Source organism: Mustelus asterias, chromosome 4, assembly GCF_964213995.1.
Source record: "Mustelus asterias chromosome 4, sMusAst1.hap1.1, whole genome shotgun sequence".
NCBI classification, from domain to species: domain Eukaryota; kingdom Metazoa; phylum Chordata; class Chondrichthyes; order Carcharhiniformes; family Triakidae; genus Mustelus; species Mustelus asterias.
This window is the reverse complement of record NC_135804.1, coordinates 54,237,396-54,251,134: the sequence shown is the minus strand read 5'-3', so window position 1 is coordinate 54,251,134 and position 13,739 is coordinate 54,237,396. Positions and strand designations below refer to the sequence as shown.

At 44.7% G+C, this 13,739-nt stretch overlaps 1 protein-coding gene across 2 annotated transcripts in view; it reads left to right on the top strand.

Moving 5' to 3' along the window:
- LOC144492290 (adhesion G-protein coupled receptor G2-like) overlaps positions 1-13,739 on the top strand; it is a 138,638-nt gene that overhangs the window by 46,249 nt on the left and 78,650 nt on the right. The window contains exons 6-7 of one of the 2 annotated variants that reach the window (XM_078210280.1): positions 2,108-2,134; positions 12,528-12,563. The exons of the other annotated variant lie outside the window; for it this stretch is intronic. Coding sequence (XP_078066406.1) covers positions 2,108-2,134; positions 12,528-12,563 — 63 coding nt within the window. The remainder of the gene's footprint in view (positions 1-2,107; positions 2,135-12,527; positions 12,564-13,739) is intronic. 2 annotated transcript variants of the gene reach the window in all.

Here is a 13,739-nt window from a genome sequence, read left to right as displayed (position 1 = left end):
CAACCTTTCCCTAAAATTTGACACATAATCCAACAATGTAGTCTCAGAACGCTGACTCTCCAATTCTCCTTAATCAATTTAAGTTGTCCTCTTACCTCATGGCCAAAAATCAATTCAAATGGACTGAATTTGGTTGACTCGTTAGTTGCATCCCCAATTGCAATGAGTTCAAATGGAATTCCTTTATCTCAATCCTCCAGATAATCTTGGCAATAAGCCCTCAACATTGTCTTTAAAGGTTAATGCCACTGCTCTAACGTGCCCTGCGATTCTGGATGGTATGCAGTTGATTTAAATTGCTTTACTCCCAAGCTGTCCACAACCTTCTTGAATAACTTTGATGTAAATTTGACCCTTGATCTGATTGTATTTCTGTGGGTAGTCCATATCTCGTAAGAAAATTAAGTAACTCCTCTACAATCCTTTCAGCTGTAATATTGCATCATGGAATGGCCTCTGGAAACCTAGTAGACACATCCATTATGGTCAATAGATATTGATTCCCACTCTTTATTTTAGGGATTAAGACCCTTGAAAATGGTGCCTCAAATGCTAGAATGGATATTAAGGTTTTCTCATCGCTTGAGGTTTCCCTGTGTACTCATGTGTGTGACATGACCAACAAAATTTAACTGCAGATTTATGCAGTGCCGGCCAATAAAAATGTTTTTTTCAGTTTTCTTTAGTCCCAAGTGACTTCCTATTGGTACCTCATGTGCTACTCACAACATCTCCTTTCTATACCCCCTACCGGCAATTCCACTTGATGAACTTCTGCCCACTGTTCATCTGCCCGAATATGAATGGTCTCTATTTCCTCATTAAGACATCACTTTTAAGTAATAACATTCTGGTATACACTCAGATTCCTCTTCTGTGTATGCTTTCTGATACAACTGTTTTATTTCTAGATCCTTCTGTTGTAACTCTGCCAACTTCCTGAACCAAAGATATCCACCTCATCCTCCACCTCTTCTAGTTCTTTTTCAATCATCTGATCAAAAATCATTTCTAATAATTGAACTTCAACTTCCTTATCTTCACTCTTTGATTCCTCCTCCTGTCTTAACCTGTGACTCTGCGATCTTGTTACTACACAATCAGGAAAAATCCCAGGATATGTGTTCTTCAACAACTCAGTTGTTTGATTTTCCACTGGCTTTTCAACAACAGTAGGCATCACTCCCACCTGTGATCCAGCTATATCGTTAAGTAAGATAAACTTTATTCCTGGAAAAGATCATTTCTCTATTGCTCCTTCTACCACTTCACCACTCTTCACTGGACTCTCCAACCTCACCTTATATAATCAAACACTACTCTTCTCACCCTGAATTCCACACATTGCCATCTTTTTTGGTAATTCTCCTTCCAAGCTCCATAACTCCTCATCCCTTGCTATCAACGATTGACTTGCTCCCGTTTCTCCTGAAATTTTGACTTCTCTACTTACCCCTAGTACACAGAAGTAAGCTTTATCCATGCATGTAAATTCTTTAAAGAGATCTGGCACCTTCTTAGCAATCAACTCCTGACCAGGCTGCACATTCCTTTGCAACTCTTTCGCTTCAACTAGTCTTTCCTTTATCACTTTAACAAGCCCCATTGGCTTATCCCCTTTGACCACGTCAGTGTTCCCAGTGCTTTTCTTAAACCACCAACACTGCAACTTTGCATGGCCTAATTTATTACTGTGAAAACATCTGAGGCTTTTCATTTCCCTTCCACATTCCTGCATTTCCTTTTAAACCTGAGTAAAGTCTTTATTATCTTCCACACGGTCTCCTTTACCTTGACCACCTGAGGATTTATTTTCCCAAGTTTGTATCCCTGACAGGCTGAAACTGATGTTGCAAGCCTAACTTTGATTTATGAATTAATTGATAATCATCTGCCATTTCTGCTGCTAACCTTGCAGTTTTAACCCTCTGCTCTTCCACATGAGTTCTGACTGTGTCAGGAAGTGAATTTTTAAACTACGTTTTAAACTAATGTTTTCAACTACTGGTTAGCATCACTGTCATAAGAACTAAAAACAAGGGAGAGACTGAGCGATTTTATTTTTCTGACTTCCAATATTTACAGCTGTTTCTTTTTATCTCTGCAGGTCAAGCATGCAACAGACGTCATTACGGTCAGTGTCCTAACTTTCAAACTTTATCAGGAATCTCTGCTCACTTTTAGTTCCTTTACCTTTTGTTAGTGGGAGAGAGTTTCAGAGAAATCACTCAACGCTCAGGGTTGGTCCTCGCATCAAGCGGTTTATTTGCGCCGGCGGGGAGATGGCTTCTGTTAAAGCCCAGTGCCTCTCTCCAACGAACAAAGGAAAAATATCCATTCTTATACATTTTTCAAACATCTACACAGCCCATCACGGCTGGACCTTGTCCAATAATATTGATGACAGATTACATACATTAGTCGCATATCCAATGAAAAAAGCATTACGTAAGGTGGGCTTGTGCATGATCAGCTCTTGGTCTCATGGACACGACTCATGGTACCTCATCAATATGATCTTTCCTTCTCCCATCTGGAGTTCTTGAGTGTACAATACTCCTTGTCCAGTGGGCCTCCTTATCATCTTCCATGACTGTCCTCCCTAATCCCCCCTAATCCTCCGTGTCTTGTTTACATCTGAGACCTCAGTTCATAGACCGGTACCAGTCACCAGTATCTGTTAGCTATTGTACACAAGCTTATGCTCAAGCCAGCTGATGGTGTTCAGGAATGTGGCTAAAAGCTGGCATCCATCTTGTGTAGTTTTGCGATCCTGAGCTCCTGTTAACTTGGTGGAGTTTTCATGCATGCCCTTTGTGATCATATAATGGTGGATTCATACATATTTATTATATACTGTTTATTCCTACTAATATAAATTGCTATACAGGTACCTTTGAACATAAATTGTTATACAGGCACCTAAACCAAGGATATTGTTCCCTCTAAACCTATTCTTTCAATCTCCCTTCAACACCTTTCCTGCTGTGATGCGCGTTATCACACACGAGGCTTGAGATGCTCAGGAAATAAAGGCTTTTATTTGCTGTTACAACGAAGCTACTAATTATATACACGATCCCAGACTGAGGGGTCCCAGACAGAGCAGTGACCTTTATACCTCTCCCAAGAGGCAGAGCCCGACTGGGATGTACCACAATAACTATAATACAAGGTGTAACAGCCCAACACTAACCCCAACAGCAACAAGTAGAACAACCCATCCCCAACCCCAACAGCAACATATATACATACTTGTAGTACTGGCCAGACCCTGGCTCAGTACTATCTAGTGGGAACCAATGATGGTTCACCACATGCTGCAAAACAAAAAAAAAGATGTGACAATTATTGCAGAATCGAAGGTGAAAATGATCAACAATGCATTTTAAAAACACCTTTCATAACCTCAGGATTTCCAAAAGTACATGACAGAGATTGAAATATTTTTGATGTTTAGTCACTGTTAAATCCAGTTTTTGGAGAGGAAATATCCCTTATTCGCAGTCAGTCGAATGATTGGCCCGTCTGTTTTAATTTAGATATGTTGAATCTGGGATAAATGTTGGCCAAGATCATTCTTCTGCTCATGCTCAATTAGAGCTAACAAATCTTTTATCTTAATCTCTGATTAATTTCTCAAATGAAGGACAGCATCTGCATCCTTCCCTCAGTCTGTCATTGAAATGTCAGCCGAGTTTGATTGTTTTAGTCTTTGTTGTGAGGTTTGAACTCACAAGCTTCTGATTCAGAGGTAAGAATGCTATGATTGAACAAAGGGTGATGTTCTGACTACCAGTGCCACTCCACCAATACCCTGATTGCTTCCAGTCAAGCTGGCAGCTCAGATAGCTGCTGCCAATATTGAGGTGGTGCAGTCCAAAGCGAGGTCTTTTAGGCCTGGGCAACTCCAAGTCATCTTCCAAAGCCACCTGCTATATTTCCCACTATTCAGCAGCAGCCTTCTTTCAACATCCTGCAGCCATTAGGTTAGAACTACATCGGAGCCCTAGGACAAGCAAAGGGACCACAAGGCAGGCACTCAAGGGATTTACAAGTGTAATTTGTTAGGTTTGGTACAGAATATTGGAAATTTAGTTTGGAATATTTGTTCTGTGGTGGCTTTTGTTTCAGCATTGTGACCAAGAGAACACAGTGATCAGTAATGGTGGGATGGTAAGGAATGGAACTATTGGGGCATGGGGAACTGAGTTTGAGTGCACTGGATGAACTGACCACCAGCAGACCGGCCAGAAAGGGAAAGTTTATGTCCCCATCTCTGGTACTCTCTCCGCATCGGCATTGGCTCTTCCTCCTCTTGCTTATTATTTGGCTACTAATTTAAACTCTTTCCAAGCATTCTCGTTTAATGTGACAAACCAAGGACAGGAGCCGACTCAAATTCCCGTAACAACCTTCCCTTTATTTAACACTTTCAGCACCAATCTCAAACTTACAACATTTGCAACTCTTCAGCTCTTTTACTGAATGTTAACTCACAGAAACGTTCATTGTCACTTCTTGGTCACTGGCAATGCCTCACCCAATCCTGAGGCTGTGGTTCACCAAGCAAATGGCAGAGTTCACCAAACATCCCCTTGATGAAGTGGAAACATCTCACACATTGGGCGGAAGTGTTGAAATCGTGAGAAAACTGGAGTAATTCACGCTGTTTTTCGCAGTGGGAGTTCAGACTAGAATCTCCCACACTCTGTGCACTGCAGAAGCCGCCAGCGTGAATATCATTAAATTTAAGGGGCGGGGCCTACTCCCGCCCAGGAGGCTGAAACCTAGGGGCCTCTGCACATGTGCAGTGACCCCACACTGTCAGCCTCCCAATTGCTGGCTAGCTCGATCACTGGCCAGTCAAGGACCCCCGCAGTGCTGACCCCCCAACCATTCCATGTCCCGATTGTGACCCCCCTGACCATTCTACTCCCCCCATCCCAGGCCACCCCATCTCCAGCCATCCCAACCCCTGCAGCGCAGACAGAACCCCCGCCCCCCCTCCCCCCCCCCCCCCCACCCCCCCCCCACCCCCCACCGGCCCCCCCAGCCTGCCCCAATCTCTGGCCTACCTCCTGCCCCCATCGATTCCAACGCAAAGTTGTAGTGGGACCTTCACTCCCTAGAATTGCCCCTAGACCCTGTACCATGAGGTCCCGTCCCCAAAATGCCCCATGGGGCCCCATGACCGATGAGCATTGACACTTCGGTGGCACAGTCTGGCATTGCCACGGTGCCCATGCCTCGGAGACAACACTCTGCCACTAGCCCCCCGAATGTGGGGAGCTAGTGTAACCCCTGTGAGAGTGATATACTCTGTCGGTGTGGGAGAGGCAAACAGGCCCAGAGAATTCAGTCCCGGGCCCACCAATTACATTAAAATTAGATGTAAATAAATAAAGATTTAAATTTACCTGAGATCCCACCGGTTTCCAGCATGGATCTGATGGCGTTGGAAATCCGGAGCTGGGAGGTGCCGCACGGTGGGAACGCCTGTGTGAATCCTGCGCATTCCCCGGCGCAAGATTCTCCCATCCTGCTGCGTTGATTTTGTACTGCAGCGAGCAGGAGATTTAGGGAGCGCCGGATTAGTGCGGTCCAGCCCTGAGAGCATTTTCTGGTGCCGTCAGCTCCGCACCAGGAATAGGCACGGTGCTGCATTGTATATGCAGCCCTTCATCTGCATCTGTTTTAAATGGTATTAGCGGGCCCAGGACAGAAGTCTCCGGGCCCACTAGCCTGTCCCCCCACGCCACGAGTATTTCACTCCAGCCGAGATTACTATAGCACCCCACTTTTGGGGAGCTAGTGACCCGGCCCTGTTGAAGTGAAGAGGTGTCAAGTGGGGCCCCTCAGAGGGTCAGTCAGCTGGGGGTGGAATGTCCCCTGGGCAATGGCATGTTGGCACTGCCAGCCTGGTCTCCCTGGCAACACCCAAGGGGCAAATTACCAATGCGCAGAGGGCACCTTGGCAGTCTCCATCAGCATGGGGCAAGGCCTGATGGGGGCAGGGCCTGATGGGGGCACGGGCTGATGGGGGCACGGGCTGATGGGGGCAGGCCTGATGGGGACGATCTGTGCGGGTGGGGGTCCCGATGGCACTCTGCATTTGGGCTGAGTGACAAGGGAAGGGAGGTCAGTGATTTGGGCTGGCCATTGGTCGGGAGGGGCAGTGGGGAGGTGTGGGGGGGTTCAGCCTGCTGGCGGGGTCAGGGCTGCAGCGATAGGGGGAGAGGCTGCCGATGGGAATGGGGATGTGAGGATGTAGGTGGGAGAAAGGGACTGCGGGGAGGGAGGTGGTCGAGGCAAAGTCCGGGCATGCTTTGGGGGGCCAGCAATCAGGCTGTAGGGGGGACCAGCAATGCAGTGATCATGGACCTGGCCAGCGAACAGGAGGCTGGTAGACAGAAGCCACTGAGCATGCGCCGATCTCCACTCTGACAGATCAGTGCATGCGCAGTGGCCCACTCAGTGCTATGCTGCTGACCACTCCAGCGGGAATAGGCCTTGCCCACTGATCTTTCACGTGATTCACGCTGAGGCACTCTGCATTGCACAGAGTGTGGGTGATTCTTCTCTGAACTCCCACTGATAAAAAACAACGTGATTTACTCCAGTTTTCACATGAATTCAATGCTTAGAACTTTTTGGGGCAAATCACCCGCATGATGTTTCACTTCAGGTATGATTCAAATGACCCACTGGGAAGCTTTAATCAAACAAAGTTTATTTCAGAATGTAGTTAACACAGAGAAAGAAAATTAGCAACAGTTTTTACCAATTACACACAAGAATAAAAAAACATGATATTGTTTTTATCTTAATGACGAAATGCACTGTTCCAATACAACAAAACCTCCTTATAAACATGCACCTGTCACAGGTTTAGCACAGAAAATAAAAATGCACACGCGATGCTGAAACTTAGTTCCTTGGTTGGAGAATTGAAGCTGTGACTTCCCAGCTTTATAACTTCCAGCAGACCTAGAGGTAGAGATAATGCCACTGCTGGTCTCTAGTGTTTAGCCAGCAAACCACTGCAAGAGACAGAGGGAATACTTGCCTCTAATTACCAGTTAGCAAACCACTGACAGCAGAATTTTCACTCCAGAGAGAGATGCAAGAAAACCTTCTTCCAATACAGCAGAATTTCTAATAACAGGGACAGAGGCACAGAAATACAACTGCCTTTCAGTCTGGATTCCACACAGCTCCCAACTCAAACTGAAGAGGAATCCTTGGATTCCTCTGTGAAGGGTCCACGTGACTTTGATCTGTCAATCAATCTTCCCACAACATTTTAAAAGGTTGTAAACTCCCAGAAAGTGCATTAGGCCCAGAGTAAAAATAAACAAAATCCCATTTAAACAAATTAAGCAGAACAAAAGGACATCTAAGCAGGCAATCGGTGCCACAATAAAAAAAAAACTAAGCTGCTTACAAACCGCAGAGAATTTGATTTTTAAAAATACATTTCTTAAAGGTACAGTAGCATCACACCTCCCCCTTAAGAAAAAAATTAACCATCAATAATCAAAAGTGGCTTCATTTTTCAAACCCTTTCAGTTTCACACTATTAGTACACTACATGTATACATACATTTTACAAAATCAAAACATGCAAACATAACAGTAATATAGTCCATTTAAGTTCTTGTCTGCCACCATCAAACATTCCTTCTTTTATCACATTTGTGACAAACTGCTTTTCTCCAAGACTCTCCTTCAATCCTTAATCCTGCTTTGATTCCGAATTCGAGCTCACTTTTGTCTGTAACAATGATAAATTAGCTCTGGTAATGTGCTCAGAGAAGTAGGCAGGATCAGCAGGGTATAACTGTACACGTGTATAGTCAGGGTCATTCAGAAAGGTCATTTTAATCTCTGTCTTCTTTCTTGTCAATTGGCCCTAGCTCCTCCTCTGCTAAGCAATTTGACTCCTTTGTTTGCTCTGGATCTGCACTATCACTTTCTGTACACTGTTCGGCAAAGACACAAAGCAGATTGTCTTCCTTGGTGTCAGAATCCATTTCAACCATGGTTCCAAAAATCACTGTGGCAGTTATGCTGATGTGAAAACCATCATAACTTATTTGAACACTAGCTGTGAACAGCACTGTTTCACTGGACATCCATGTCTATCCTGACTGTGCGGATTCATCATGACAGCAGTTCATTTCAGATGATGGTACAGTTTTGGCAAACATTTGTCTTTTCCTTTGATCCACAGTAGTCCAATACTTCCTCTCCTCAAACTCCTTTTTGAGATCACACACAATTGTTGATTTATCAACACTTCTCTTTGCGTAATGAGCTGTTTTCACAGTCCTGCAATTTACATTCAGGCAATTTGAACAACTCGGTAACAGGTTCCAAAACAGTCAACTTGTCTTGTATCTGTCTCCACATCTGCTCAATTTCTTTAGTCACATTATTGTCCAGTAACGGGTTCTCCTTCTCCAATTCTACCAGTTTTGTGTGATTGATCGAGACTTTCGGCTGCTGCATCTCAGATCGAGTAAACATCAGCTTCTCTTTCTGAACCTGTGCCAACTTGAAAAGGCTATGTCTGCAAGGGTGTTATTTAATTGGAACAGCATTTCCCACATCTGCATCATGTATAACCATTTTAGTACTTCCCAACTTATTCCCACATGTGATATTAATAACTCTTTCAATTAATTTCCTCTGGAAGGTAACTCAATAATTCCTGTACCGATCCAAATATTTTTTAGGCACATTCACGTGACACACTCTGTGAGTTTTCCTTCTATCTGGCATACTTATCAAATAATTCATCTCACTCAATTTTCTTTCAATTTGATAAGGACCATGAAACCTTGTTTTTAATGGTTCACCCCCACTGGCAAAACTACGAATATTTGATTTCTAATCCGCTTCCTGTGTCATCACATGCTGTGTCACATTTAAATGTTGTCCAGCCAATTCACCTGCTCTATTCAACCTTTCCCTAAAATTTGACACATAATCCAACAATGTAGTCTCAGAACGCTGACTCTCCAATTCTCCTTAATCAATTTAAGTGGTCCTCTTACCTCATGGCCAAAAATCAATTCAAATGGACTGAATTTGGTTGACTCGTTAGCTGCATCCTCAATTGCAAAGAGTTCAAATGGAATTCCTTTATCCCAATCCTCCAGATAATCTTGACAATAAGCTCTCAACATTGTCTTTAAAGGTTCATACCACCGCTCTAACACTTCTGGATAGTATGCAGTTGATTTAAATTGCTTTACTCCCAAGATGTCCATAACATTCTTGAATAACTTTGATATAAGTTTGATCCTTGATCTGATTGTATTTCGCTGGGTAGCCCATCTGTAGTAAAACATTAAGTAACTCCTCTACAATCCTTTCAGCTGTAATATTGCATCATGGAATGGCCTCTGGAAACCTAGTAGACACATCCATTATGGTCAATAGATGTTGGGCCCAATTTTATCATTGCGTCGTGACCGTTTTTGGGCGCAAAAACGTGGTAAAGTCGGTTGTGAGGCCATTAACATGATCTGCGCCCGCGTCCGTGCAGATGGCCCCTTTACCGAGACCCGGGAATGGCTGCAATCCGATTTGCACCTGAAATGGGACCAACGGCGATTTAAATGCATTTACATTGAATTAATGAACTGCCCGCCCAACTTTATCAGCATTTCCCCCTTTACCACTGCATTCGCCAATCTGGAATCGTGCCAAAATGGACATGCCGAATAAAAGTCTGATTCGGGCGCTCCAGCTGCTGAAGAGGCGAGTTCAGAGCTTCCAACGGCTCTCTGACTCAGATCGGTAGTGGAGGGCGGAGGGTGGTGGGTCAGATCATTCTCTGGTGGTTGGGGGTAAGGTAGGAGGGAGGGCTGATCGTTGTCTGGTGGTGGGGCGGGTGGAGGGAGGGCCGATTGTTGTCTGGTGGGGGGTGGGGAGGAGGGCAGATTGTTGTCTGGTGGGGGGAAGGAGGGCAAATCGTTGTCTGGTTGGGGGGTGGGAGGTGGGTCAGATGTACCTCTGTGGGGGGGCAGGGGGAGTGAGGCCAGATCATTCTCTGTGGGGGGGAGGGGGGCGGGAGTGAGGCCAGATCATTCTCTGGGGGTGGAGTGAGTGAGGCCAGATCATTTTATGGGGGGGAGGCCAGATGGATCTCTGGTGGGGATAAGACGGGGGGGGGGTGTCTGCTGCCACTCAGTGGGCGATTGGTGGGGGGAAAGGGGGCAGGGGTTTGCGATCGACCTGGGTAGTGGGGGGGGGTGGGTGGATAAGGGGGACAGTTATGTCTGTGGGGACCATCGCTCCCGCTTTTTGCTCCCGAGCCGCTTTCTCCGCTTTCTGCGGCCCGGGAGTGATTTGACACAGGTGCGCTTTTCAAATTTTTTTCTCGCTGCGCATGTGCAGTTCAGAGCTCCGATCGTTTCACACGCACTAAGCCCCGCCCACAGCGCGAATGGGACTCACGATTTTTTTTCAGGCTGAGTGTGTATAAGGGCATCTAAGAACAGATTTACAAGTTGGGTCTGAATTGCGCCCAGATTCAGCACTTAGAATGAAAATGGTGAAATCAGGCCCATTGATTCCCACTCTTCATTTTAGGGATTAAGACCCTTGAAAATGGTTCCTCAAATGCTAGAATGGATATTAAGGTTTTCTCACCGCTTGAAGTTTCTCTGTGAACTGACGTGTGTGACATGACCAACAAAATTTAACGACAGATTTATGCAGTCCAGGACAATAAAAAAGTTTTTTCAGTTTTCTTTACTCCCAAGTGACTTCCCATTGGTACCTCATGTGCCACTCGCAACACACCTCCTTTCTGTACCCTACCGGCAATTCCACTTGATGAACTTCTGCCCACTGTTCATCCGCCTGAATCATAGAATCATAGAAACCGTACAGTGCAGAAAGAGGCCATTTGGCCCATCGAGTCTGCATCGACCACAACCCCACCCAGGCCCTACCGCCTTATCCCTCCATCCTTACCACCTAATCCCTCTAATCTACGCATCTCAGGACACTGAGGGGCAATTTTTTAGCATGGCCAATCAACCTAACCCGTACATCTTTGGACTGTGGGAGGAAACCGGAGTACCCGGAGGAAACTCATGCAGACACGAGGAGAATGTACAAACTCCACACAGACAGTGACTCAAGGTCCCTTGAGCTGTGAAGCAGCAGTGCTAACCACTGTGCTACCGTGCCGCCCGAGTATGTAACGGTCTCCATTTCCTCATTAAGACATCACTTTTAAGGAATAACATTCTGGTATACACGCAGATTCCTCTTCTGTGTATGCTTTCTGATACAACAGTTTTATTTCTCGATCCTTCTGTTGTAACTCTGCCAACTTCCTGAACCAAAGATATCCACCTCATCCTCCGCCTCTTCTAGTTCTTTTTCAATCATCTGATCAAAAATCATTTCTAATAATTGAACTTCAACTTCCTTATCTTCACTCTTTGATTCCTCCTCCTGTCTTAACCTGTGACTCTGCGATCTTGTTACTACACAATCAGGAAAAATCCCAGGCTGTGTGTTCTTCAACAACTCAGTTGTTTGATTTTCCACTGGCTTTTCAACAACAGTCGGCATCACTCCCATCTGTGATCCAGCTATATCGTTAAGTAAGATAAACTTTATTTCTGGAAAAGATCATTTCTCTATTGCTCCTTCTACCACTTCACCACTCTTCACTGGACTCTCCAACCTCACCTTATATAATCAAACACTACTCTTCTCACCCTGAATTCCACACATTGCCATCTTTTTTGGCAATACTCCTTCCAAGCTCCATAACTCCTCATCCCCTGCTATCAACGATTGACTTGCTCCCGTTTCTCCTGAAATTTTGACTTCTCTACTTACCCCTAGTACACAGAAGTAAACTTTATCCACGCATGTAAATTCTTTAAAGAGATCTGGCACCTTCTTATCAATCAACTCCTGACCAGGCTGCACATTCTTTTGCACCTCTTTCACTTCAACTAGTCTTTCCTTTATCACTTTAACAAGCCCCATTGGCTTATCCCCTTTGACCACGTCAGTCTTCCCAGTGCTTTTCTTAAACCACCAACACTGCAACTTTGCATGGCCTAATTTATTACAGTGAAAACATCTGAGGCTTTTCATTTCCCTTCCACATTCCTGCATTTCCTTCTAAACCTGAGTAAAGTCTTTATTATCTTCCACACGTCTCCTTTACCTTTACCACCTGAGGATTTATTTTCCCTAGTTTGTATCCCTCACAGGCTGAAACTGATGTTGCAAGCCAAACTTTGATTTATGAATTAATTGATAATCATCTGCCATTTCTGCTGCTAACCTTGCAGTTTTAACCCTCTGCTCTTCCACATGAGTTCTGACTGTGTCAGGAAGTGAATTTTTAAACTACGTTTTAAACTAATGTTTTCAACTATTGGTTAGCATCACTGTCATGAGAACTAAAAACAAGCGAGAGACTGAGCGATTTTATTTTTCTGAATTCCAATATTTACAGCTGTTTCTTTTTATCTCTACAGATGACAATTTCGAGGACATTTGTAAAACGTTTCATGGTTAGTGTCCTAATTTTCATACTTTATCGGGAATCTCTGCTCACTTTTAGTTCCTTTCCCTTTCCTGCTGCAAAACAACAAAGAAATGTGACAATTATTGCAGAATCGAAGGTGAAAATGATCAACAATGCATTTTAAAAACACCTTTCATAACCTCAGGATTTCCAAAAGTACATGACAGAGATTGAAATATTTTTGATGTTTAGTCACTGTTAAATCCAGTTTTTGGAGAGGAAATATCCCTTATTCGCAGTCAGTCGAATGATTGGCCTGTCTGTTTTAATTTAGATATGTTGAATGTGGGATAAATGTTGGCCAAGATCATTCTTCTGCTCATGCTCAATTAGAGCTAACAAATCTTTTATCTTATCCTCTGAGGGTGGTCAAGACGTCTGGTTAATTTCTCAAATGAAGGACAGTATCTGCATCCTTCCCTCAGTCTGTCATTGAAATGTCAGCCAAGTTTGATTGTTTTAGTCTTTGTTGTGAGGTTTGAACCCACAAGCTTCGTCGGGGCGACACGGTAGCACAGTGGTTAGCACTGCTGCTTCACAGCTCCAGGGACCTGGGTTCGATTCCCGGCTTGGGTCACTGTCTGTGTGGAGTTTGCACATTCTCCTCGTGTCTGCGTGGGTTTCCTCTGGGTGCTCCGGTTTCCTCCCACAGTCCAAAGATGTGCGGGTTAGGTTGATTGGCCATGCTAAATTGCCCCTTAGTGTCCTGAGATGTGTAGGATGGAGGGATTAGTGGGTAAATATGTAGGGATATGGGGGTAGGGCCTGGGTGGGATTGTGGTCGGTGCAGACTCGATGGGCCGAATGGCCTCTTTCTGTACTGTAGGGTTTCTATGATTTCTATGATTTCTATGAAGCTTCTGATTCAGAGGTAAGAATGCTATGATTGAACAAAGGGTGATGTTCTGACTACCAGTGCCACTCCACCAATACCCTGATTGCTTCCAATCAACCTGGCAGCTCAGATAGCTGCTGCCAATATTGAGGTGGTGCAGTCCAAAGCGAGGTCTTTTAGGCCTGGGCAACTCCAAGTCATCTTCCAAAGCCACCTGCTATATTTCCCACTATTCAGCAGCAGCCTTCTTTCAACATCCTGCAGCCATTAGGTTAGAACTGCATCGGAGCCCTAGGACAAGCAAAGGGACCACAAGGCAGGCACTCA